This window comes from Emys orbicularis, chromosome 2 (genome assembly GCF_028017835.1).
Source record: "Emys orbicularis isolate rEmyOrb1 chromosome 2, rEmyOrb1.hap1, whole genome shotgun sequence".
NCBI lineage: Eukaryota > Metazoa > Chordata > Testudines > Emydidae > Emys > Emys orbicularis.
The window spans coordinates 122,054,276-122,082,080 of record NC_088684.1 but is presented as its reverse complement, the minus strand read 5'-3'; the positions used below and the strand labels follow the sequence as shown (position 1 = coordinate 122,082,080).

The 27,805-nt window shown below is 40.1% G+C and overlaps 1 protein-coding gene across 1 annotated transcript in view; it reads left to right on the top strand.

Moving 5' to 3' along the window:
• Positions 1-25,370, top strand: part of GMDS (GDP-mannose 4,6-dehydratase) — a 582,436-nt gene extending 557,066 nt beyond the window's left edge. The window contains exons 10-11 of the mRNA XM_065399137.1: positions 24,167-24,235; positions 24,939-25,370. Coding sequence (XP_065255209.1) covers positions 24,167-24,235; positions 24,939-25,001 — 132 coding nt within the window. The 3' untranslated portion in view covers positions 25,002-25,370. The remainder of the gene's footprint in view (positions 1-24,166; positions 24,236-24,938) is intronic.
• Positions 25,371-27,805: the final 2,435 nt, after the last annotated feature.

Sequence of the window (27,805 nt, the reverse complement as noted above, 5' to 3'; positions counted from 1 at the left end):
CAATATAGTACCTCAATAGTCCATGTTTTACCAGGTAAATTAAGACAGTTGTAGTTCAGAGGGGTATATGCTGGCTTGGAGTCATCCTGGCAATCAGGCATACCTGTTCTGGAGGCATTTTTTTTATTTAATTATAATTATATAACATTGGGGAGTTTGGCATTGACTGAGAAGTTGTGTACCAGCTCACTAGAATGTTGGAAAGACATTGTCTGTAAAGAACATGGATTACCCTGTCAGCCTTGAAAAAAAGAAGGATTAGAGATACAGGTTGCACAATGCATCTCTGATGCCACTTAGGGGAAGGGTGAGGTTTGGGGTGAAGAGTTCGTCAAAGCATCCATGTAGACAATAGTGGAGGGCTGCATTGTAAACTGAGAGACTGGGAGTCTGTTCTTACTCTGTTCCGACATTGTGGGAGCTTGATAGCACCTGCTGAATTTGAGTCTGCAAAACCGTTTTATTTACACCCTTCGCCCTCCAAATCTTGCACATCTGCACACTTGGGAGTTTTTGTAACACTTGTCTTTTGGGATGAAATTTTCTATGCTTGGTCTCTGTCCAAACACAAATGTAATTACCAAGCTGAAGCAGAATCCCTTCTGTTATTGACCCTTTTTCCATTTCAAAATAGTCCAGGGGCATACCGTTTAGACAAAGCTAAAGAAAAAGTGGCTACAGATTGGAACTTGGTATGGACATAAGTCTTCACTGAAGCCTGGCTTTGTTTTGTTTTGTGGGGAGGAGGAATTGGTTTTGAACCATTTGGGAAATCCATTTTGATCACGTGTAGTAGAAATAGCCTTATCTGGAACAATGCAGATCTGCAAATTAAGAACAACTCTATAATTTGGAGGAACTGGCTGAGCATGGTCTCATGGATTTCTCAATTAGTCCATCATGAGGACTTTGTCCCTTTTCTAATACTAAAGGAACATTACGACCTGCCATCCGCAATGGAGTGGCAGTACTTACAAATAAGACACTTGCTAACTTATCAGTTTGGGCCAGATGCTCTAGGACTGCCAGAGGCCCCAGAACTATTGGGAACCTTAGAAATGCTTCATGAACTCCCCAGGCCCGTGTCCATAGGTGCCAGCTTCCTCATTTCCCCAGGGGTGCTCAATCCCCACTCTGCCCCAGGCCCCGCCCCCACTCCACCCCTTCCCCCAAGGCCCCATCCTGCCCTGTGTCCCACCCCGCCTCTTCCCACCCCTGCTCTGCCTCTTCCCCCCACCCTTTCCTCCCCCCTCCCCCAGGCGTGCCCCACTCTCACTCCGGCCCTTCCCCTCAGCACCTCCTGCACACCATGGAACAGCTGATCTGTGAAAGGCGGGGAGGCGCTGGGAAGGAGGGTGAGGAGCTGATCAGTGGGGCCATGGGCAGGCAGGAGATGCTAGGGAGAAGGGGAGGAGTTGATCCATGGGGCTGCCAGTGGGTACTGAGCACCCTGGAGCACCCATGGAGTCGACACCTATGCAGGTGTCCACCGTGTACACTTTACTAATGAAAAGAAACTCCATTGGTCTGGAGTTCTTTGTGAAAGCAATTTATCACAGCCCTTAAAAGAATCCCAGTGGCAGCCCATATTACGGAATGTTAAAAATGCTTCTGTTGATCTCAGGCTGCACTTGATACGACAAAAGATTTTATTGAAAATGTATTGGATGCCACCGAGGTTTCACAGACTAAAGCCCTTATCCTTGGATATTTGTTGGCGCCGTCCCAAAGAAAAAGGAACCCTGATGCATATGCTGTGGGACTGTCCCACAGTCAGGCAGCTGTGGAAAGAGATGAAAATAGTGCTCGACTTGAGCAACCAAACCTCAGCCAAAAATTATATCCTAGGTGATATGCCTGCTAAGCTGGGTTTAATTCCACCATAAAGATTTTGGGCTACAATGATCACTGAGCGCATGATTTTACAAAAATGGAAGAGTAGGCTTATGTCCAGAATAGAGCAGTGGTACTCGGACATGTCTACGTTAGCAGCTTATCGCTGTACAGAGCAATTGTATGAATTTGAAGAAATTTGGACCCTGTTTCTAGATACATTTGGATAAAAAATGTTGAGATGGCTCAAATAATGCCAGACCTCCATTCCACCTAACCTTTTCCGCTTTTTCTCTCCCTCTCCCCTCACCCCACTGGCCTGCTCTTGTATGTCTTCTCCTTTTATGTTACTGTTACCCCCACCCAAACATGTAATGTCTGTGTAAGTACTTGTCTTGCAGCTTTGACAAGTTGTAAAATTGCACAGTTGCATAACTCAGTTGATGATCCTGTGAAACGTGTGGTATTTGGAAACATACACAAGATGTAAGTTATTTACCGTTTTGTACTTTTCATTGGCTGTTTCTTTATTAAAATAAATCACAATTTAATCACACAAAAAAGAAATAGCCTTAAGCCCCAGCTCACTGCAACACAGAAACACTGCATCTCTGTGCACAATTTATGTCAATAGGAGTCTGTTGATTTCAGCGGGCTTTTAATCAGCCCCCTAGTTAGGAACACACTTGGTGGGTCAAAGAAATTACAAGCTCTGCTGGCAAATCTGGGTACATTGGTTACCTCTAGTCTCCACTGTCGGGGTTTCCTTCTGTGTTGCAGAATTTTTGCCACATTAGTGTTTTACCAAAATGTACGATAACCTTTGAGGAGATGAATTTGAAGAAATTCATTATAATAATTGCTTTCAGTAGCACGTTTTCCAGTGATGTTGAACTGCTGTAAAACTCATATTTCCACTGCATATTCTAGTGGCTAGCCCTTGAGTTTTACTCCCGGGTCTGACGCTGGCTTACTATACATATTCGGATGAGTCAATTAACCTTTCTCTATGTCCGTGTTGCTTGGAAATTATCTGATGAAAGGTACTATGTAAATGCAAGGAATTATACTATTAATATTATTACTTATTATTAGAACTTGTAATTTTATATTCTTGAATTGATTGTTGTGGACGAGCTTTTTATCATAAAAGGAAATAGGATAGTATGTTTGTCTGAAGGGGGAAGGGTAATGAGTCAGAAATTAAGTGGTTATCAAATACCCTTTCCTGGCAATTACAAATAGAACTATTTGTTTACATTACAGTGGTGGTGTTTTAGTAATTTTCCTGGTATTGATAGTATTGAATCAGTGATCCTGGTATCATTCCTCACACTTACCACTGCTAATAATAATTATTGCATAAATAACTATTTATAAATACTCCAGGTCTGTTTAAACCCACAATTAACATCAGTATCCTGATTGAAAGCATTCCAAACTTAGCCAGTGTCATAAAACAATAGAGAAAATTGACATTTTTATTGTGGACGCAAGTTACAATTGAGCAGTAATCTGGTGGATCATCTGTTTTTTATGATCCATGATGAGAAATGTAGCTGTCATATAAAGAATAGATTTCCCATCATAAAACCTCCATATCTAATTTCAGCACCTATGGTGACCAGACAGCAAGTGTGAAAAATCGGGACGGGGGTGGGGGGTGATAAGAGCCTATATAAGAAAAAGACCCCAAAATCGGGACTGTCCCTATAAAATCGGGACATCTGGTCACCCTATCAGCACCAGACTGAGCGCTGCCTCGGTTGCTCATTCTACTAGTAAACACCGTTGGAGGAGTGAGTTCCCCTTCTGCTTCCCCTCCCTCCATTCATCTACACATTTTGGCAACAAGTGTTTTAATGGAGCCTACCTTCCTCAGGCAGCTGTTGTTATCAGCGGTCCCCACTGGGTAGCTGGTGCTGCTGAAGATTGCCCATGAAGAAGTCTCTCTAAAATAGTGGGGTAGGATATTATTTCTGTCAGTATTCTGTGAAGAAGTTTCTCTTCAGGGAGTTACGTCCACTAAGTATCATCCACGGTGGAGCAAACAGAATCAGGTGGCTAGTGCCATCAAAGGATCCCCGTCAAGCTGCAAGCGTCTCAGTTTGAGCTGAACTCATAGCGTTCTATTTATATACAAGTTTCCTTCATGTGAGAAAACTGTATGCATGTTGTGTGTTAGGTTCAAAACACAAAGTTACTATAAACTGGAACAGCTCATTCATGATCTTTGAGATTTTTGGTATAAATTTGATTGGCGCAAATAGGAAAGAAAATTAAACATGAAACCTGATGATTGAGCAAAGGTACAAATTCTGCTTTCAGAGTCACACTGCAGATCTCCTATATTTGGAATAGGCTGCACGGTTTGCAGTGCTGACAGACACCACTTACCCGTAATGTTTGATTTGCCATTGTTCTGCTGTCCTTCAAAGGTTGTGGCTCTCGGGTCCACATGTCTTTGGTATTTATGATAGGGAATCAGAAGGGGGGCTGTTTAAGCTAAACGTGAGTGATTTTCACAAAAAGAATAAATTATTCCTTTGCTACTGTCTGAAAAGGGCAGCTCTGGAGCCAATTTAGTGAGCATAAGTTACAATTGACTTTGGAAGCAATAACTTCTGCTCTAGAGCTTTCTCAGATGGATAGCCAAGGAACTGTCTGGCTGCATGTGTTTTTACACATCTTTCAGCTAAATCAGAAATCCAAGTGCAAAATCTAGTACTTAGAGACATCTTGTAGATTTGTGACCCTCCCAGAAGGACTTGGGACCATAAACCAACGAATGGTTCACACTGATAAATATAGTATACATAGATTTTTCATCTGTGGCAGATACAGTAGCCTTCATTTTAATATTTACTGATCTTAAATAATAAATCCAAATATAATTTACCCCAATCCTTGCAAGTGAGGAACTATTCCCTATGGCAAGCTGATTAATAGAAGAAGCCAAGTTAATGATACACCTGCTGCACATAGAATCATAGAATATCAGGGTTGGAAGGGACCTCAGGAGGTCATCTAGTCCAACCCCCTGCTCAAAGCAGGACCAATTCCCAACTAAATCATCCCAGCCAGGGCTTTGTCAAGCCGGGCCTTAAAAACCTCCAAGGAAGGAGATTCCACCACCTCCCTAGGTAACTCATTCCAGTGCTTCACCATCCTCCTAATGAAATAGTGTTTCCTAATATCCAACCTAGACCTCCCCCACTGCAACTTGAGACCATTGCTCCTTGTTCTGTCATCTGCCACCACTGAGAACAGCTGAGCTCCATCCTCTTTGGAACCCCCCTTCAGGTAGTTGAAAGCAGCTATCAAATCCCCCCTCATTCTTCTCTTCTGGAGACTAAACAATCCCAGTTCCCTCAGCCTCTCCTCATAAGTCATGTGCTCTAGACCCCTAATCATTTTTGTTGCCCTCCGCTGGACTCTTTCCAATTTTTCCACATCCTTCTTGTAGTGTGGGGCCCAAAACTGGACACAGTACTCCAGATGAGGCCTCACCAATGTCGAATAAAGGGGAACGATCACGTTCCTCGATCTGCTGGCAATGCCCCTACTTATACAGCCCAAAATGCCGTTAGCCTTCTTGGCAACAAGAGCACACTGTTGACTCATATCCAGCTTCTCATCCACTGTGACCCCTAGGTCCTTTTCTGCAGAACTGCTACCTAGCCATTCGGTCCCTAGTCTGTAGCAGTGCATAGGATTCTTCCGTCCTAAGTGTAGGACTCTGCACTTGTCCTTGTTGAACCTCATCAGGTTTTTTTTGGCCCAATCCTCTAATTTGTCTAGGTCCCTCTGTATCCGATCCCTTCCACGCCTCCCAGTTTAGCGTCATCTGCAAACTTGCTGAGAGTGCAGTCCACACCATCCTCCAGATCATTAATAAAGATATTAAACAAAACCGGCCCCAGGACCGACCCTTGGGGCACTCCGCTTGAAACCGGCTGCCAACTAGACATGGAGCCATTGATCACTACCCGTTGAGCCCGACGATCTAGCCAGCTTTCTATCCACCTTACAGTCCATTCATCCAGCCCATACTTCTTTAACTTGGCGGCAAGAATACTGTGGGAGACCGTATCAAAAGCTTTGCTAAAGTCAAGGAATAACACATCTACTGCTTTCCCCTCATCCACAGAGCCAGTTATCTCATCATAGAAGGCAATTAGGTTAGTCAGGCACGACTTCCCCTTGGTGAATCCATGCTGACTGTTCCTGATCACTTTCCTCTCCTCTAAGTGTTTCATAATTGATTCCTTGAGGACCTGCTCCATGATTTTTCCAGGAACTGAGGTGAGACTGACTGGCCTGTAGTTCCCCGGATCCTCCTTCTTCCCTTTTTTAAAGATGGGCACTACATTAGCCTTTTTCCAGTCATCCGGGACCTCCCCCGATCGCCATGAGTTTTCAAAGATGATGGCCAATGGCTCCGCAATCACATCCGCCAACTCCTTTAGCACCCTCGGATGCAGCGCATCCGGCCCCATGGATTTGTGCTCATCCAGTTTTTCTAAATAGTCCCGAACCACTTCTTTCTCCACGGAGGGCTGGTCACCTCCTCCCCATACTGTGCTGCCCAGTCCAGCAGTCTGGGAGCGGACCTTGTTTGTGAAGACAGTGGCAAAAAAAGCATTGAGTACATTAGCTTTTTCTACATCCTCTGTCACTGGGTTGCCTCCCTCATTCAGTAAGGGGCCCACTCTTTCCTTGACTTTCTTCTTGTTGCTAACATACCTGAAGAAACCCTTCTTGTTACTCTTAACATCTCTTGCTAGCTGCAACTCCAAGTGCAATTTGGCCTTCCTGATTTCACTCTTGCATGCCTGAGCGATATTTTTATACTCCTCCCTGGTCATTTGCCCAATCTTCCACTTCTTGTACGCTTCTTTTTTGCGTTTAAGGTCAGCAAGGATTTCACTGTTAAGCCAAGCTGGTCCCCTGCCCTATTTACTATTCTTTCTACACATCGGGACGGTTTGTTCCTGCGACCGTAATAAGGATTCTTTAAAATACAGCCAGGTCTCCTGGACCCCTTTGCCCTTCATGTTATACATACAGATAAATGACCAAGGATTCAGGATTGATATTTATGTGTGTCATGGTTAGAAGATGTTCAGGGATTCATGAAAAAGTAGGATCAGAAACTGGAATAGACTGGGAAATTGAAGGTAAGGTAGTAGTAGAAGAGGAGCAAAATCCATCTGGGACTCAGGGAAAAATGCAACAAAGAATGATCACGATCAGTAGAAAGAGGGAAAGTCATGAACAGAATACCCTGGGGAATGGACAAGAGCAGCCTATGTAGAGGGGGGGGAAAGTTGGGAAGGAGCTTCTTGTCTGCTGTTGATACCCACAAAAGAGGACCTCTCATCCAAAGTCTACTGAAGACAGTCAAAAAATTCCCATGTACTTCAATGAGCTTTGCATCAAGTTCAGATAAAGGAAGAATAAATAAAGGCGATAGAAAGAGCAGGAAATGAGACAGACACAGGGTAAAAATATATACTTTATTTATATTGTAACATTTCAGGAGTTTAGCCTGATGGGATGCTAACAATAATGGACAATGTTAAGGATGAATATTAAAAAGCTCCTGTTTATTTAATATCCAAAAGCTGCTATATCCTTAGTCATTTGTTTACTCAGTCCTTACTTGGCCACATTCCTGTTTATTTCAGTAGGAGTTTGCCTGAGTAGTGAATCAGGATGTGGTCATATATATGAGAACACAAAAGAATGGAAATTACTTACACAAAATATTCTGCTAGACATATTGGAGAGTTTTATTGAACTGCTAGAGTTTACTTAGTTTGTGATTCTAACAGTTACGATTACGCAATATGGCCAAAACGTTCAACCTTGGTTATGTAAAATTAGGTGCCTAAATCTACATTTGGGCATCTGGAAAAAGGGGATTTATTTTCAAAGGTGCTAAAAACCCACAGCACCTGCAGACCTATGAAAATACCTGAACTTTTCATTAGGTATCTAAATATGAATTTAGGTGCCTAGCTTTAGGCACCCAATTTGCAAATGTTAGTCTATGTGAATTGGGTAATCCTTATATATGCTGCTTTATCTTGTCGTACATTAATTGGATATGTTGTACATTGTCATTTCTGATGAAAATATACTCATAATAGGGAGCTAGATTTTCATAATTCTTCACTGCATTGTACCTTGTCTAGTCCGCACCTGTGCAAAGCATGTGCAAAATGAGTGTAAAACACTTACTTAATTAGGTTTGTAGCATCTCACACCAACTTTACTCAGGTGTATAAATGACTATCTAAGATACAAGGTAATGGAGAATCAGGACCTATGTGCCTTATTTTTGCATGCAAGTAACCATGATTGATCATACAGATCACACACAATAGTAATTGCATGTCCAAATAGCCAGTTAGTTGTCTAACTGGTCATTTTAATATGCAGTTGGCCAGCAAATAGGCCAGCAATGCATACACAGTGTTATGAAAATCTGGCCCAAAATATCAATCACTGTTGCTATTCTGTTTTACATTATGTCCAACACAGACGTGAGTCGGAAATCATTCTCAGATTAATCAGACAGAGCAAAACACGTAAATCGACACAAAAATGGGAAAGCAGAGATTTCTATATTGACTGTATTTATTTAAACATTGACCATATTTGGTAGAAGTGCAGATCTGGAAATCCCATCAACCTAGAGTACAAACCTACTGAGCAGAAAGAGCAAAATATGATCTAAGGTACATTGTCCTGGTCTCTCACACACGCACGTCTTTCTTCTCTGGGGGTCTCTTGTAGTCACATTAGATTGCTATTTTAATCCAGAACTACTTTGGTTTATCAGTAATAGTTCTACTTTGAGCCTTGCTCAAATTACTAGCAGAATAAAACTACCAAGATATTTATCTAGCCCATTATTTCAGCTGCTTTTTAGTTTCTCCACAGATACATGACAATTCTGTCATTCATTGTTTTTTGTGTTGGGTAATATTGCCCCCTGACTTTAGAAATAGATAAAATCAAATAAGCCAAATAGTAGGAATTATAAGTGACCTACCCAGGAGAGAAGGTGTGAGATTTAGAAGTATTCTGCTTGCATTTTTCAGGAGTACATTTGATTCTGACAGCTTTTTGAAGTAGGGACTGTCATTTATTATGTGTGTTGGGAATGTACAATGGAACCTCTGCCTGGCCTCTATGTGCTACCACCATGTAAATGAAAATTAAAAGAATGTGGGGGACAATTGAATATCAGGGGACGATGAGGCCATCTATAGCCTGGTTGAAGAACAATTCAGCCTGAAACTTGGCAATAGGTTACTGTTTGAATGTCTAAGGGACAGTTTAATCACAGGATAAGTAAGTAATGGATGCATCTTGCATTTCAAATATCACACAGGTGATGGCTTAGGGGATTCCAACCCAGTGCCCACTGCTGCATATGGAGCTCCACAGAAAATTGCTCTGGGCTTCTTTTTCTCTTGGACTTAAAAGAGGTTTGGTAATTAAGGAAGGATCACTAGACAATGTTAACTTTCCCCTTTCTATAATGCCTTTTTGTATACGACTGTTACAGAGTGAAATAATCAAGATTTTTTTGGTAGCAGATCAAAAGGTCCTTTCTTGATTTAATTGAAGGTAGTTAAGCTAAGAAGGTCATAGAGAGAACAGATTTAAAGCAGGGCTCTTTGCATTTGGCAATGCTGTGAAAAGGAGTGGAGCATATTATGCATATGTTTAATGTATATATGGTGAGTGCATTGCCAAATTTATGGAAGCCTCACTCCTAGGCAACTTCTGTGAACAGTAATAGTGGTAAATGTCTGCTTTTGTTACTCTAGGTGAGAAGATGCACCTTAGACTTCAGTGAATCTTGTGTGCTTTTTTTCATTTGCTTCCAGATGCTACAGTAGTTTTAGCCCTATCAGCTCATCTGCATTGTGTGGATGGCATTGCAATTTCTCTCTCCCCCTCTGCAACATAGTCATCAAACTTCAGAGGCTGATGAGATTTGCTTTGCAGTTTCCTCATATCATTGACCCAGAAGAGTCCCTGGGAGGACAAGTAAAAAGGAAATGAGGTTGGGGGAATAGGGAGAGAAGACCAGAGCAGAAGAAGTTGGAGGTAGAAAATACCTATGGAGACAAATAACGTGAGAACGAAGCATGCAAAATCAGTGTCGAAGAAAAGAGGAGAAAGGACCAGTAGGGGCATCTCACTACGAGGTGACTAGAGAGCATGGAGAAGAAAAATGGAGGGAACCTAAGGTATGGGAAATGTGGGAAGGAAATAGTGCTAAACAGAAAAATGAGAGAGAGATTGAGTTAGAGAGAAAGGGAGAGAAACATCAAATGAGAAAAGAAAAAATGTCTTGAAAAAGAGAAGAACTAGGTTTAACAAGGGGGGGAAACCTAAAACATTTCCTAAGAGTGAAAAAACTAGAGAAAATGTAAGCAAGTGCAACTCCCCAGAAGTCTGTGGAGAATGAAACCTCTTACCCCATGCTTAATTTGGCCCAGGTAGTCTGTGGGAAAGTACAGACACTGAAAAATGACTGAAGAAAGAATGCGTGAAAATGAAGAAGCCGCAAAAGAGGAATAGAAGAAGGAGAAGATGGAAGAAACAAAGGAGGAAATGTTTGTCTTATTTTATAGAAAGATAATTTTATTAGCTTTATTGAATTTGTGGTTAGATGGTGGTTTGTTGTGTTGTTGTCTTTGTTCGTTCCTTTTAAAAGAGGGGGGGGGGGAAAGCGTTCTGAAAATTTTCCTCAACCTTTCCTGCCTAGAGACCTTCCCTGGATCCAGCATCCTTTGTGCATAGTATTCCTATTTTCATTCTCAAAAGTTGACTAGTAACATAAGAATTTGCTTTTATTACCAATCTCTGAAAACACAAAACAATAAGTAAGTTTATTTTTTCACGTCACATCAGCAAGACTTGGGCATTGACCAGTAAGAGTTCTAAGGCCAGATTCTAAGGCACTTTGCTCAGTGAGCTGAATTTACTGTTGCAATTCAAGAACATTACATAAATGCTGGCCAGTTCGCTCAAAAGACAATGAGAGTTTTAAATATGTTGTTTACTTAAAATATGTGCATGGTCATATATTATGTTCTAGAATATCTAATTTTTAAATCAAATAAATGCATTCATTTGATTTATTTTGTAAATGCAAGATTATTTGATTTTTCAGTCATGTTTCGCTTCTTGAATTAATGTTAAATGGAGATTTAGAATAATATTATGATAAATCCATGTGTATTGTGACAGGGTCAGGCCAGATGGCTACAGGAGAGTGATAGAAGGCAGATATATTAGCCCCAGATTAAGTAGGTCTCTTTTCCCTGGGTAAGGTAACAGGGAAGATTCCAGAACAATCAGGAACTTTCTGGAAACAATTAAGGCAGACAGGCTGATTAGAACACCTGCAGCCAATCAAGAAGCTGCTAGAATCAGTTAAGGCAGGCTAATCAGGGCACCTGGGTTTAAAAAGGAGCTCACTTCAGTTTGTGGTGTGGGTGTAAGGAGCTGGGAGTGAGAGGACGTGCTGCTGGAGGACTGAGGAGTATAAACATTAACAGACATCAAGAAGAAGGTCCTGTAGTGAGGATAAAGAAGGTGTTGGGAGGAGGCCATGGGGAAGTAGCCCAGGGAATTGTAGCTGTTGTGCAGCTGTTCCAGGAGGCACTCTAGACAGCTGCAGTCCACAGGGCCCTGGGCTGGAACCCGGAGCAGAGGGCGGGACCAGGTTCCCCCCAAACCTCCCAATTGACCTGGACTATGGGTTCTACCAGAGGGGAAGGTCTCTGGGCTGTTCCCCAACCCACATGGTGAATCTCAGAGGCAAGAAAATCCGCCAATAAGCGCAGGACCCACCAAGATAGAGAAGGAACTTTGTCATAGTATTTTCACTGGGCCAGAAAAACCACCCATTTAGAATACACAGAATGCCTTGAGTCCTGGATAGACAGACAGGCAGAACTCTCTCTCATCTTTGTAAAGTATTTTTGGATCCTCGGATGAAATGTACAACTTACATGCAGTGTGTAAGTAATGATTGGTGGAGGGCTTCCTTGTGCCCAGATTAGGATTTTAATTTTTGTCATTGCATTTAACAAATGATGTTGGTAGAACACTTCAACCAACCTTGAGGATGATTCACAACTAACTTGGAGATATTCCCTCGTGCTCCACCTATAGCCTGATGTGACTCTGCGGCCTGATTTTCAGAGGTGTTGAGCACAACCCCTACTGAACTCACCAAGCTGCAGGTGCTTGGTGCTGAAAATCAGGCCATGTAATGTCTAAGTGAGCCTTTTTTGATGGATTAGATTGTGAGCCCAGCTCTTGGGGCTATTTGAGCATGCTCAGCTCAGAAACCAAAAGGGGAGGGAGGCAATGGTGTCTTTATACCAAATGTCCACCCCAATGGCCATTCCAGTAGCTGAGAATCATGAAAGCTGTGCTCAGACTACAACCCTGAGGCACCTGCACCAGGACTTTGAGGGTGAGGGGAGCATAAGACCATCTAAATCATCTCTGAACTGCTGGAGGGATCTTCCTACGCAAAGCGGGTCCTCAGTTGGCCACTTAAGCTACTCTTAAAGCTGCTTTCTATCACCAGAGTGGTGCACAGCAGACTTCACATTGGCCAGGATCTGACCCTTTGTCTTCAACCGTCTGATTTGGTGGCATACCTATACAATATAAAAATAAACTTATTTATGAGCAGGAAATGCAGCAGCAGCCTCCTATTGGGCAAAACATGAGTCTGAGGTGTTAGCTATGGTAAGTACCTGCAAAGGGTTACTATTTGTAGCGTCCTACTTGGACTTGTATTCTAAAGCTTTCATCAAAGTAAATCTGATTATTTTGCACATGGTTTTCCTGAAAGGATGTTATGATTTTCTAGATGTTTGGTGGCTGGTGATAAATTAGGCTTTTATGATGTCATGTGAAAGGCCACAGCTTGGATTTCCTTCTCTATCGAGCATGCTGAAGAATACGTTCAGGACATGCTCAGAATGTAAAATTATCCTACCGTGTTTTACTTTAACCCTTTCATGGATCATTTGTTTTGTAATGAGAAATGTTTGAGGTGAAATAAAGCAACCTATGTGCCAGCTTCATGGAGGGGCCCATAGCACCCCCTCCCACCCTCCGTTGTTTTACTCTTTGCTCATTTAAATGGCTTTCTTTAAATACAGGTAGTTTTTGTGGCTGTTAGGCATGTAAGATAAACATAACTCTTTAACTTTTAAACATTAAAATCCTACATTATCTCCAGTTATCTTCTACTGATATCTGATTCTAACAATTGTCAGTGATTGATTGAGATGCAGGTAGAAAGAGTGCTTATAGACAATTAAGTATGATTGGTAATGAAGACATTTAGGGCTAGATTGTGTCTCTAGGACACAACCAATAACAAGGGGCAGCATATAGTTGTTTTGTGCTAGGAAAGGAATTGTGGCTCTGGGATATATATTGGCCTGTAACAGCAGCAAATTATTAACCCCTCTCTCATGCTGACTCCACATGAGTGGGTGGAGATAAGAATCCACTCATTCCCCCCTCTTCCCTCTCCTGCTGCTTCCTGCCCACCTACTCCTGGGTAGAAAGTAAGTGAATCCAAGGTCCGAATAGCCATGGTAGCAGTGGAAAAGGGGTTTTTACTTTTCTGCCCAGGCCTATAGTCCAAGTCACAACTTAGCCTTTAATGGTTTGAGGTTATTAGCTAAACATATATCCAAGAAAGGGAAATAATATATGATGATCCACAGCTGTTGAAATGTTTCCATCAAAATGTTTTTAGACAGAAAATGGCTTTTTGATTAAACTCAAATTTTTGTGGGGGAAAAAACTGTTTTCATTTTTAAAAAAATCAGGTTTTTGTTTAATAAAAAGTTAATTACATTCTCCTTCATCAGATATTACATTTACATCATAAAGTAGTGATGGTAGAACAGTGATAGGGATGTACCTATAGACATCCATATTATAGAATTAAAATATATTAGTTTGGGTTTTTTTGTCAAGTAGTAGTGATATGCTTGACAAAAAAGCATGACAAAAAATGGGGGAGGGATAGCTCAGTGGTTTGAGCATTGGCCTGCTAAACTCAGCGTTGTGAGTTCAATCCTTGAGGGGCCACTTAGGGATCTGGGGCAAAATCAGTACTTGGTCCTGCTAGTGAAGTCAGGGGGCTGGACTTGATGACCTTTCAGCCTCCCTTCCAGTTCTATGAGATAGGTATATCTCCATATATTTATTTTTTATTTATCTTTATATACATGTGAGTCTGTAAAGGGAAATATTGGAGGTGACCTGTCCAAAGACAAAATGAAACTCAGATTTCATTATCCATTTTGGAGGGGAGGGAGGTTGTTTTTTAGTGAAATGCTTTATCCCTAGTTCTGTATCAAAATAATCTCCCGAGATTTCTTAGCAGAAATGGTCATCTTCAAAGAAATGAAGAGTTAATCTTTCATGTGTTAGCAGCCGCTAGCCTACTGATAACCTCTAATTGGAATAAGAAAAATAGCCCAGAACTAGAGAAATGGTTCCCAAAAATATACGAGGTTGTTATGGAAAAATTAACACATCAATAATGTACCCAGCAAAATAGAGGACAGATAGATACTTTGAATTTTGATTAAATGGTAACCAAATATCTAACAATGTGCATCCACCTTGGAGGTGGGGGGGAGCACATCTGTCCAATTTTTTTAATATTAATTTTTTATAGAAATGCCTGGTTTGCTAAATATGAGTAGAGACAGTAGTTTCACTCAAATTAATGAAATACCCAGAAATCACATGGCTTGGATGTTGTAAAGAGGTTCACTCTGTAATATGGTAACACCCTGTTAAATAGAGACTTGATTATTCTATTACTTTATAACATTTCTCTAAACCAGTGGTTCTCAACCTGCGGCCCGTGGGCCACTTGCAGCCCAATCAACACACAGTTGTGGCCCATGTGACATCCTCAGGGCCATAAAGGTAGTATTGGATGTGGCCCACAATGGTAAATAGGTTGACCAAAAAAAAAAAAAAAAAAAGCTCACTGTTGTGATTATCATTTTCGTTTCTGATACTTAGGTAGCAATGATTGGCAAACCTACTTCTAAATAAAATAACAGGAGTACTTGTGGCACCTTAGAGACTAACAAATTTATTAGAGCATAAGCTTTCGTGGGCTACAACCCACTTCCGTTTTTAAAAGTGATGCACTGTATTTCTGTGGCAGAGTTAAAATTTAGCAACATAGCAGGAGGCCAGTTTTCATTTTCACCCTGCTGAGCAGATCAGTGAACGTATCCAAAGGTTTTTAAGTTTGGGTCAGCAGCTTGCCGTATAAGCATTGAATACCTGATTCCACCTCCTTCATTCACATTTCTTACTACATAATTAATCCTCTTGAAATCAAACAACTTTAACAATATAGTAAAAAAACATGGAAAGCATGACAGGAAGGGGAAATGATGAGGAAAATAATCTTCAGACGTAATTAAAAATTATCTATGGCAATTACATGTAAAGAGCCTCTCACTTGCAATAATAAGCTCTCTGCCTGGTAACAAGTGCTTGTAGGATCAGAATGTGATTACCCAATTCTTCATTCCTTACGCAGGCAAAAGTCCCATTCACTTCCACAAGAGTTTTTCAAAAGATCAGGGCATAATGGAACACAAGATACAACATAATACAGTTCAGTAATTAACAAAAAAAAAAATGGATTTACTAATGAAAAGATGGGCTGATAGCTAGAATGGAATTCTTCTATGCTGTCACAATTGGAAATGACCTCTTCTCATTTTGCCTCCTGTACTGCCTTCTAAAAGGAGCCCACTATTTGTAAAGCTCACTCATTTCTCTACAAGATTTAAGCAACTCAGTTGTGTTTGTAATAAAATGTGGTTTCAAGTTATTTACTTCTCAGATTTTTTTTGCAAGGTAACCCAAAGGTTTTTAGCTCTGTGCACATGTGTGGGCCTGGCTGGCTGGATACACAATATCAGAGAGAAAGAATGCGCATCTTTAAGGTCTGGTCTACCATTAGAAGTTTTACTGCTACTGTATAACTATTTCAGTTAGGGGTATAAAGGTGATTTGTAATTATTCCCCTTCCATATGGGAATAGCTACACCAGTATAAAGTACCTTTATACCACTATAACTGCATCCACACCAGGGGGGTTGTATCACTTTAACTATACCAGTGTAGTTAAAGCAGCACAACTTTCTAATATAGACAAAGCCTGCTTGAATAAGTTTTCTGTGTTGCAGTGGGGGGCAGCAAACTCAATGCATTGTAATTAAGATGTCAGTCTTCAGCTGCAATGTGGCCACTCATTTAAACTGTGTGTGTGTGTGTGTGTTTTAAATTTGTATATATGCACATGTTTTAAGTTTCTTTTTTTCACCATACTCAGGATTTATATAATAAATGGTATGCGCAAGTTTAGTTGATTTAATCTAATTCATCTTCCCTGGAATTCTCACTGTTCTTATCATAGGCACCTGTTACACTTCAAAAGATCTCATTAAGTGGAAGCCTTCATTGGTGTCTGCAGTGTCCCAAACTGGGATTATCATGGTGTTTATAGAATCATTGAAGCCGGAGTTGGCTCATCCAGTTTATCTCCCTGCAAATGCAGGATTGTGCCCTACGGTACATTTCTAGGGTGAAATCCTGGCCCCATTGATGTCAATTATAGTTTTGCCATTGCCTTCAGTGGGGCCAGAATTCCATCTCTAGTGTCCAGTCCAGTTTTCAAAAGTCCTGAGTTGTGGGGCTTCCTGCACTCTCCTTGTGAGACTATTCCACATGTATGGACAATGACATATGTAAACGTGAATCTCATGTTCCTGAAGAGTATCTGGGCTCAAACTCGTTACACTGTAACAGTAGCTGGCCTGTAAAAATCTCCAGTAAAGAACACTTGTGTTGAGCAACTGAAGGCCTGATCCAAAGTCCTTTAAAGTCAGTGGTCTTCTCATCAGGCCCAAACTCAGGAGGAATTTTATCTGGACCAAAGAATAATTTTTGCCAAGACATTTTCTCAGACTTCATCTGGCAAATTAAAAGAGTGACTAATACTTGACCATATTAGGCATGTAACTCAGTTCACTTTTGCACAAAGATAATAACTGTAGTAACCTAATGTCTGCATATTCTCTCCTAAGAGGTACACATGCATTATGCTCTTGTGTTGATTAACTTCTGCACTGCCTCCATCAAAGTGATAAAGCTCTGGCGACGAGAATCATTCCACGCAGAGGGCCAGCTCCCTCTGTTTTGCTCCATTTGCCATTTTATCTTCAATGTCAGTGTGCTTGTCAGAGCCAGTGCTGACTGACTCAATTTCCCTGAAGTTGAGCTGAAGCATTGTTTTAACACTGACGGCATTCTGTTGGCCTCCCTGATGGACAATGCCACTGATTCCCAACTTCCTGAGCAGACCAGACAGTTTGCTGTTTTCTTCGTGTCTCTTATCACCCCCTGTCATTAAAAGAGAGGTCTGGCTTCAGCTTCAATTTGTGCTGATATGCAGCAATAAAGTGGGAAAGTGGTGCGGGGAGGAGGGGGAAGAGAGGAGAGAGAATATTCATGACTAATTATCACCCTTCTGTTTATTACTGCTGTGAGTTCTCATGCCTGCCTCTTTGGAGACTGATCAAATTGAAGATTATCAAACAGATCAATTAAAGACACTGCTGTAATGTGTCTGGTTTGTGGTACAAGAGGAAAGGCTGATCTCATTTGATTTATGTTTAGTTGATATTAGCACGTACAATGGAATCCTTTGATTGGGCCTTATCCTGAAGGTACTGAGCACCCGTAGCCCGCTGAAGTCAATCACGCGTGCAAGTGCTCAGCACCTCTCAAAATCAGGCCCATGCTGAAGTCCTTCTATTCCACAGAACTGTTGGGATTATATGTGAAGTTTCCTAAGCAAACAATTTTTGCATATTAAAATACATTTAGGAAAAAGGTCAGGATTTTCATTGCCAATGGAGTTTCACACTATCCACGCTCATTTTGAGCGGTTTCCACCATATAGGCATTTGCCCTTGTCTTTCTCTTTGTGAAAAGTACTATATTTCGGGGGGGAATCACTGACGCGAGAGTGAAAACTAGCCTGCTCATGCCACCTTAAAACAAATTTAGATAGGGAACTAAATTCACTGGCATTCTTTTATTCCCTTGATATGTTAACTGTTCCACATCTTTGCTTTTCTAAGAAAAGTGGTGGAAAATGAAAACGGAATGCCACTCCATAACTGCCCTTCTTAAATTCCTCAAGATGTTTTCTCTGTTTGTGTGTAGATTTGGGGCTTTCCTTATTGACACACTTCATCGTAACCCTCCCTTCTTCTTTACAGTGCTTGCAGGAGTCAGTTGTTTTATTATATATTTATTATTTCCATGGTACTGTGTGTGTATGGCACTTTACAGACAAATTAAGACAGCAAAGAGTCCTGTGGCACCTTCTAGACTAACAGACTTATTGGAGCATGAGCTTTCATGGGTGAATACCCACTTCGTCGGATGCATGTAGTGGAAATTTCCAGAGACAGGTATAAATATGCAGGCAAGAGTGAGTCAGGCTAGAGATAACGAGGTTAGTTCAGTCAGGGAGGATTAAGACCGCGTCCCCTGCCTTGAAAATCTCAGTATAAGGGCTCAATCCTGCAAGCACCTACTACCAGATTATTATGACTAGCTCCCTGTACTTCTTCATTTGAGCTCAGTAATGTGTGTTTTGAGGCTCTTTGGCTCCAATCCTGCAGATTTACACACGTGATTAACTTTACACAGTGAATATTTCCATTTAAGTCAACGGCACTGTTCACACGCCTAAGTCTTTGCAGGAACAGGGCCGTAGTTAAGACACACAGTATAACACAGCCTGGTGACAAGTAATGGGAGTGTTAGGGGAATAGAAGATAAGGGCGACAGCAATTGAATTATGCAGTTGCTGCAGTGAGCGATGCATACATCTTGAGTATCATGGGTTGTCTGATTGATCAATCTCCTCCCGAACTAACTGATTTCAGGAAATGGTTTAACAAAGTCTGCTATGTTTTAACAGTGAAGTGTAGCAGACACCCAAACATGCTATGGGGCTGACCTGTCAATGAGCTGCATTACAGGATCTCTCATTAAAACTACATATGAAAACTGCTCCAAAAAGTACCTGAAGAGAGAAGAATATTCTGTGTAATAAAATACATATGGGGAAAATCAGATGGTCTCAGCATGTGCCCCAAAAATTAAAGAAATGGAGAAATTATACAATATTACAGACTACTTAAATGGTTGGTTTTTTCATAGCACGAGTCAAAGATGAGAGAGCTGTCTCAATAAGGAAATGCATCAGATAGAGGAGAAAAATGGGGTTAAAGGAAACCTTGTATTCAAATTACTACATTCTTGAAAACTTTGTGACCTAGAAGCCCAATTCTGACAACCTTTCTCAGGCAAAGAATTGCAGGAACAGGCACTTAGTTTAGTGACTTCTCAGAGCTTCGTCTAACCGCTTTATCAGTTTATAAAAGATCTGTGACATAAGAAGTCACCTTCCAGAAAAACCTTATGCATCATCTTGTGAATGTGACCACCACAACTTTCCAGCTGCAGAACTATTACAATTCAGGTCAACTCTGTCTATTTTAGGGATGAAATCCTATCCTCATTGAAGTCAATGGGAGTTTTGCCATTGACTTCCGTGGGGTCAGCATTTCATCCTAGGTGTTTTATAGCACCCATAACCTCATTAGGTTTGTTCTGGATTTACACTGGTGTAACTGGGGGCAGAATCTGACCCTAAATGTTGAGTTAAATGAATTAATCTAAATGTGATTAGATCAACAGTAGTATTAGGAGAAAACTTACAGTACTTTTAAGCAATCTGTACGCTTTTTTTTTCCTCATGTTGTCTTGAGGCTTTTCAAATTTTCAGTTAAATTTAATTGAATTAGACAGTAATAAATTGCACAGTGAAACCCGATCATTCACCTAATGAGTCAAAATAAAAGTAGTGATGACACTCAGAACCAGAGCTCAGGAAATGTGATATTTACACAGAAATATTTTACATTTTTTTATCTGGGTTTTAGAACTCTTTTTTAAAAAATGCCAGCCCACACTACACAACAAGTTTCTCTGTACTCATGTGTGCACCTTTTTGTTTGTTTGTTTTAGCTTGGTTTGGACTATAAAACCGAATCTTCATAAAATCAGGTTTAATAAAATTTAGAGGTGTTTTTTGTGGGGGTGTGGTGGTTGTTGGGTTTTTTTTGCACATTTAAGCTTTAAGCTATAATTATAAACAGAGGGGGAGAGGGCTAGACAAACAGAAAAGATCATATCAGATAGACTCATTCTTTTCCCTGGCCTAGAGAGAAGATCATATCACAGCTAAGTGAAGTTAAATCTGTCAGAGATTTTTACAATAGTGTTAAATGGCAACAGACAATTTGGCTGTTGCCTTTTTACCCCTTTAGCTACTTCACTGAATGCTCAGCTTTCCATATTCAAGAACAAGTTGTAACTCACATGTAAAACTTGCCATTTATATGCTTCATTTTCTTTTTCATGGAAAATAAGAGTCTGATGGCACTTCCTCCTAAAATGGATACTTAAACACTTCACTGTTATTTTATTTGCAAAGTCCAAGTACTGTAAAATAACACAAAACAATTAACATCATTTTCAGCTTTTGTAAAAACAAAACAAAAAAACCCCTCTTACTTGCCTATCTATTCCCTTGAATTCTACATGAAGTCAAGGAACTTTTTTATACATTGTATGCGTAAAACACAATGATAAAAAAAATCCTGCAGAAATACTACTATGTGACTGGTTTCAGAGTAGCAGCCGTGTTAGTCTGTATCCGCAAAAAGAACAGGAGTACTCTAAGGTGCCATAAGTACTCCTGTTCTTTTTACTATCAGAAACAGGAATATTGGCTGGTCTGTATTCAGCAGCAGCTGTCTTTCAAGAACCACAAAGATCCATTTTTCCTCGTGGGACTCACCTCATCCTCTTCCTTCATAAACTTTTTTGGTCTGGTTGTGCCTCCAGAAAGTAAAGCCCTGGGACTGAAAAGCTGTAAGCCCCTGGAGTGATAAAGTAGGGCTTTACAAGACTGAATTTGAAAGTTAAATAGGTGCAGCTCTAGTTTCAATGAAAGACTTTAATTACATAAACAAGCAGTGATTCAGTTCCAAGCGTTTTTTCAAATATTCTTATTTAATTGTAATTACTTTATTGTTTTCATATTATGAGCTACTTGTAGAAAAATACAGGAAACATGACTGCAATACAATCCTTTAATCAGTAATAGTTTTTTCCAGTCATCGTTAAGAACATTTCCATTCTGTGTTTCAAGCTTTCACTAACAATACATTCAATCCTCGAATTTAGGTGTAATGTTATGATGATTGGTTTAAACTATAATATTGTTTTTCATGTCCATGTTATCTTCTATCTACTAATTTTTATAGTTGAACAGCTTAAAACATCCATAGGAAGAAATTCTGGTTATATAATGCTATTTGTAATTAAATCTTATTGAAGAAATAGGGTTTCAAGAAAGTATATAAACTTCTTTAGGAAAGTCATTTAAAATGTTTTAACCTGGGTCAGATGGGGAAAATTGTATTCTCATATATAGTAAATCTTTTTACAAACTAAGCACCATAGTACTTTTACTATTTCATTGTTAAAGTATATGAACTTTAAAGGTTTCTCTCTTGTTTTTTCTTACATTCTTAAGTTGATTTCATATACTAGCTTCTGTGTTATCTTATATACACCATACAGCTGTAATCACTGCAACTTTAGAACTTTTATTGATTTGAAAAACAAATCTTATTTTTTGCTTATCAACAATTGAGCACTTATGTTTTTGAATGGAGGGTTTGAATTGAAAAAAACACATTTTTGGGGATGAATGGTTTTAAAGGAGAACATTTGTGTTAGAAAGTTTAAAGACTGCTCCCGAACCTTTTAAAGCAGCATATATATAGTTTTCCTGTAAACTTATTTGCTGTGCAATGAGACCATGACATCCCTTGTCTCTTGACCTTTTTCCACAATGAATTAAAAAAAAAAAATCAATACCCTAGATTTGGCAGGGTTTTGAAAGAATCTGTTTTTGAAATAAAGATTGTGGATGTAAAATTATTACTTTATACAATGTTTATAAAAATGAAACTCTGGTTTTATTATATACCTTTTTATTATGACTTTTAAAATTAGATTATATTAAAAATACTAAGTTACTAGCTAATGGTTTAAATGTTTAAAACAGCTTGCATTAGTATTGATTGAAAGGGAACTGTTTTTGTACAGAAATTTGTATTTTAAGAGGGTTTTTCTTACTTCTAGACGTATATAATGCATGTTAAACTAAAACGAGAGAGAGAGAGGGCATGCATTAAATACTTCCATTTGGATTTAGAACCTGATTCAAAGTCAATGGGAGTCTTTCCTATTTCAGGGCCAGATTTTGCAATGCTATGCTCACCTGGGTATTCCTTACTCAGAGGAATAATCTGATTACTCCAATTGGGAAGGGTTTTACTGAATTTGGCCCCAAATGTCTACTGCAATTTCCAAACGCCATGATAGAATTGCAATAGGAAATGTTTAGGATAACTTAGGAAAACAAAATGATTTTGCTTGTCATTTTATTTTGTTTTGATCTGGCTGTTTAGTCTTTTCTGGAGGAAGCCAACATTATTTTTAGCATACAGACTGAATTATTAAAAATGCTGCCTGGAACATTCTCAGCAGACCTGTTTGTTCCACATCCCCATCTGCAGTACAGTACCTGAGGTGATTTTCCTCTGCTCCTGGAAAGGAACTCTAGTTTTATGTAGCACACTTATGAAGAAGAATTTCCTACGTTTGGCACAGGGCGAGGCAATTTTGGGAAGTTAACATGATCACAGGCACGCAGGAAGATGGTATCTGGAACACTGTGTGTGCAGCAGTACTTCTTTTGGAGAGTTAATGCCACAAAATGCTCATTAGCTCCACCACTGGTCAGAAAGGATGGAGGAAGGAGGGGGGGGAAACCTCCATTTTTTCCAACTTTAGAGACACCAAATCCTGCTGCCCTTACATCACTGAAGTCAAATATGAAGGCAGAATTTATCGCAAACATTTTTTTCCCCTCAAGGGGAAAGACAATTTGCTGTGAAATTATACAGCTATCCTTTCACATACAGAAAGCTTTTCATTGTGTTTTAGGTGAGCTTTGTATATACATTCAAGCAAAGGGGGTATTTGTAAAACTAATGTTTAATCTAGAAACAATTAATAATAAAATATATTTCAGTTTCATTAGAGATGCAGCATGTGTGTGTTTGTGGCACTTTAAATAGGCTTGAATCATAAAGCTGTGGTTGACTAACAGTGTTTGGGTTCCTGTAATACTATTTCAGGGTAGTTTCTCTGTATCTAGTTGTTATATATCCAGTTACTTTTGTTTCCACGTGGATGTTCAAGTTACTTCTTGTAAAAAAGTGTGCCAAAAGCTTTCACTCTCCACGTTATCTGCTGGACATGCTATCACTGCCCTATAACAATGCAGTAACGGGGGTTCTAACAGTTATCCAGCACTCTCTTTCCATGATCACATGTTTTTTATTTTAGAGAGAACATTTCAGTTGTCATGTTTACTTTGTGATTTACTTCAGTTTAACCAAAAGGGAAAAAATGCACTAATTTGAAACAGCTCTCTTAGTAGCATGATCAGGACATATGACAACTTAATGTAAAGGGTTCACCATTAAAGAGTCAATAAGGTTTGATGTAAAGAAGAATTACTCCTTACGTTTTAAATAGCCTGTGCAAGGTTTCTTAAATGTGCATCCTGGTGATTTATAAGCATCTGAGCTTCAACTGAAATTGCACAATGAAAAATAAATGATTTTTGTCAGAGTTTCTAAGTGTGTCCCGTAAAGACGCTGATCTAGCCCAGGACTTGTAGGGAAATGCGTGTGGACAGAGGAGTCTCTTATAAAAGTGGTGCTAGACAATAGCTGTCAGCAGTTTTGTGTGGCCCTTGCCTTACCTTTCCACCTCAACTGCAACCTGTTAAGGGAGTCAGGCCGATGGTTTCGTTAGCCTGAAGGTTTTTGGTCTAGCTTCATTCTTTTAAAGACAAATTATAGCTGCTGGGGGCCTCAAGATGCTTTAGATAGGGAGCAAGCAGTGCAGTGGCAAACGTTATGCGCTGAAACAAGGAACACATAAAGAGGTCCTGCAATGTTTTGTTTTTTGTTTTTTTTCCTTTTCCCAGGATTTTCTTCAAGGAGATCGTACCAAAGCAGAACAAAAACTGAATTGGAAACCCAGAGTCACTTTTGATGTAAGTTCTCTTACTGGAGTGTTTTATTCCTGCCCTGTTTGTGTAGCCTTGTGGAAAGAGGGAAGCTCTTAACTGGTGAACAAAAAGAGAAATTACAGTTTCAATAATGATTACATGAAGGCTATTTAAAAATCCAGCTGCTCCTATTGAAGGATTGAATGCTTTAATATTCTTTCGACTGAATATTGTGGTGCTGAACATTTTGGAAAATAGCTAGCTTTAATTAGAGTCCCAGCCTTAAAAGCCAAGCCATGGCAGAATAAAACTGTAGAAAAGAAGCACAGCACTCACTTAAAGCATGGAAATACACAAATAAAACAAACCAAGGTTTCTATTAATAAGGCATTTAAATTTCATGTCACTGCTATTTTAATATTGGATCCTTCAGGAGGGTATTTTTCTCATAAATTGTGGTATTTTTAAAATTACTGCACAGTTGTCTCTGGATTTGACAGCCCCCTGGAATTTGCTTTCCTGGACTTCTGTTTGCTGCCCTTAACATCAAAGTTAACTTTTCCCTACAAGTACAATAATAATTGAAATGATACATAAAATGAGGGGTCGGAGGGGTGGGGTTTGTTTTGTTTTTAGTGCGTTGAGTATCGCACAATGGACTGGCAATTAAACTTAAAAAAGAAAAAAAACAAGCGTTTGAGTCTTCCAGAAGACCAGAATAACCACCACATGCTGTTCCTTCTTGCAGGAGTTGGTGAAAGAGATGGTGGAAGCTGACGTGGAACTCATGAAGAATAACCCCAATGCCTGAGCCTGTTCTTTGCCTCCAAATGGGCTTTTCATCTTCCCTAGAAAAATCACTCCCTACGGTTGGTGGAGGCTGCCGTCTGCATCTTAGCTGGACATAATTGATTGGAGGAGAATCATGATCGGTGTAGAATGTTGGGGGGGGGGACTTTTTAATTAATTTTATTGTATGTGCTTATGTAAAAGATACATTTAATTTCCAGACCTTTAATTTGCAAGTAAGAGAAGATCTCAAACACCATTGCTACTGCTTCTGTTTAACTTTCTTAAATTTGAGGTTTATCTCCAGGGTTGTTTCCCTTCATCATGTACCTGAAATATATTGGCTGGGATCTGACCGGTGGGCTGTCCAGTTAATTTCCTTTTGATATTAAAAATCATCTTTCTACAAAGGACCTGAAGTGCATTTTAGTGCTTTCTCCAACCAAAAATGAAAGAAAATCAAAACAAACAAACAAAACCTTTGCCACTAACATTCCTCCGGCTCTTTTCCGCTAGTCTTCCTTTACTGTACACTCCTCGTTTTCATTTCCTGCTGCTTACCTCCACCTCAATGTACCATTTCCACTGCTTGAACTCTTTAAAGTTTGGGTAACTGATATAACTTACAGTGAAATTGCCTTTGGTCCATGACGAATTAATTCCTAATTGCTCAAATATATTTCAAACTAGTCAGGGGGATTGTAAAGCTGTTTTTGAAATCGCCAGTTCGTTTGTGCGTGAGAGACGGAAGAAATACAATAAGTTTCTCTATCCAGCACCTTTAAGATCCAATTCCTGCAGAACTGAGCCATTCACATTTCTGCTGACTATAATTAGAGCTCACCCAGGAGCTGCAACCATCTCGAAAGATACCTTAAGAAATAAAAACTAAGTAAATAAATAAAATAGTAACTTCAAGGTAAGTAAATATTGTTGAAAGATTTCGTGCCAAGGTACCCAGGTTATCCAGAGGTCGTGGAGCCCATACATTTCCCTTTGGTTGAAGATCTACCACCCAGCAATTAACTCTTCTCTTAACTTGATGCCTGGAAAATTAGCCAGGCTTTGGTCTTAGGCAGCATAATTTAGAAACATAAAAATTAGATCCTCTCTCGCTGTCCTGTGTGTTTTTAAAAATCTGTATAAAGTCAATACTGTCCTATAAGGATTAGAAGAGGGGGGAAGCAGCCTATAAAAGGAAAGGTGGGGGCACAAGGCGATTTCAGCACCAATGTTTGAACACGATCGTGTGTGTATTAGCCCCAGAAACGTTCCTGAATGTATTCAAGAGCCATTTCATGATGTATGGGTATGTGTGGTGGCTTGATCGAGCTTTTTACAGTTTGTGAGTAACTGGGCTGCAGGAGAGAGAAGGCTCTTTGTGTGCCTGTGTGAAAGGCAGGCAGTTGCCAGAGGTGTAATGGAAAAAGCTGGTGCTGCGTGAGGCGGTGGTTTCAGTGTGATACAGAGCAAACTTGGGGCCGGGCTGCTTTGAACGGAGCGGGTGCTCAAAGGGCCCCTCCTCGCCCGGGAACAGTGTGCGTCTCAAGCAGGAGCTCGGAGACTGCTAATTGGAAACAGATGCTTCCTTTAAGGCTGACCCTGCAGGACGGAGTCTAAGCACAATAGCTATGTATATACACACACACATATCCCATCGGCTTGCAGTGCTCCATACAGGTGCATAGCGCGCGCTTCATCTCCAGACTCTGAAAGCGAGAGGGTCTATTTTCTTTGCGGTTTAAAAGGCCAGGACACTGTTGTATTTGCAAAGTACCCCCGTTTCATTCTGAGACGTGAGAAACAGGCAACATCGTTGGGCTATTTAAAACAATCCCAAAGTGGTAGAAATGTCTGCTCGAGGCGTCTCTAGGACAGGCAGAAATAAGGAGCGGATATTTAATACACGTAGAGTTTGAAATGGCTTTTTTAAAATATAGTAGCTCGTAAGATGGAATAGCATATGTTAAGGGGGAAAAGTGTCCGGCAAGTATTTTTGTCCCTCTCTGTGTGTGCTTCTAGATATTGGTGATCTTGTCTGTCTCTTTATTTCACTGCCTTCAGAGCCTCAAACCCTTCCCCGAGTTATCCCTGAGGATGCTTTTTTTCCCCATTATTTTTCATAATTTTTCCTTGTAAGGGGAGTAATGCTGTTAAACAGGTATGACTGTTCCTAGCTGGGATTTTTAAAATTTAAAACTCCAAGTCTCTGTGAGTTAGTCTCTACAAACTATGTACGGCCTATGCACCAATGGCTAAGCATTGTTTAAAAATTGTTAGTGTATGTCAGGTTGGTTAATTTTTATCGTGTGTAATTAGCACATGAATGGAGTTGTGTGTACCTATACTCTCATTTTCATGTGTCCCTCTGTACACACACAATTACAGACAAAACACACACACACCAGTAAGATGAAATATTAGACGAGAGCCTCTGGTTTTGCATTGTAAAAATTAACAGGCGAGCATCCCAAGAGATTCCCTACTCATTAGAGAAGCTGTAACTTTCACACGTGTCATTTCAGAATGTGTGTCTCGTGTGCACAGAGATTGCCTTGAGCCGGTGAAAACGACATGAGTATTTCATGGATAGGGCAATCATCACATGTAAAATTCTTCAATTCCAGCGGCTCTTGCTAGCTAAGAGATCGGTCCTGAATGGAGATCGATGAGAGTTTTGCCTGAGAAGGGAGTCCAGGATCGATCTTTTTTCTGACGAACTACACTGCCGACTTTTCCCTTTTAAAGAGCTCTGCCCAACATCACTAAACGTTTTGTAGCTCGTTGGTGGCACCTATAATTAAAGGCACGAAAACAAGGAGCTTT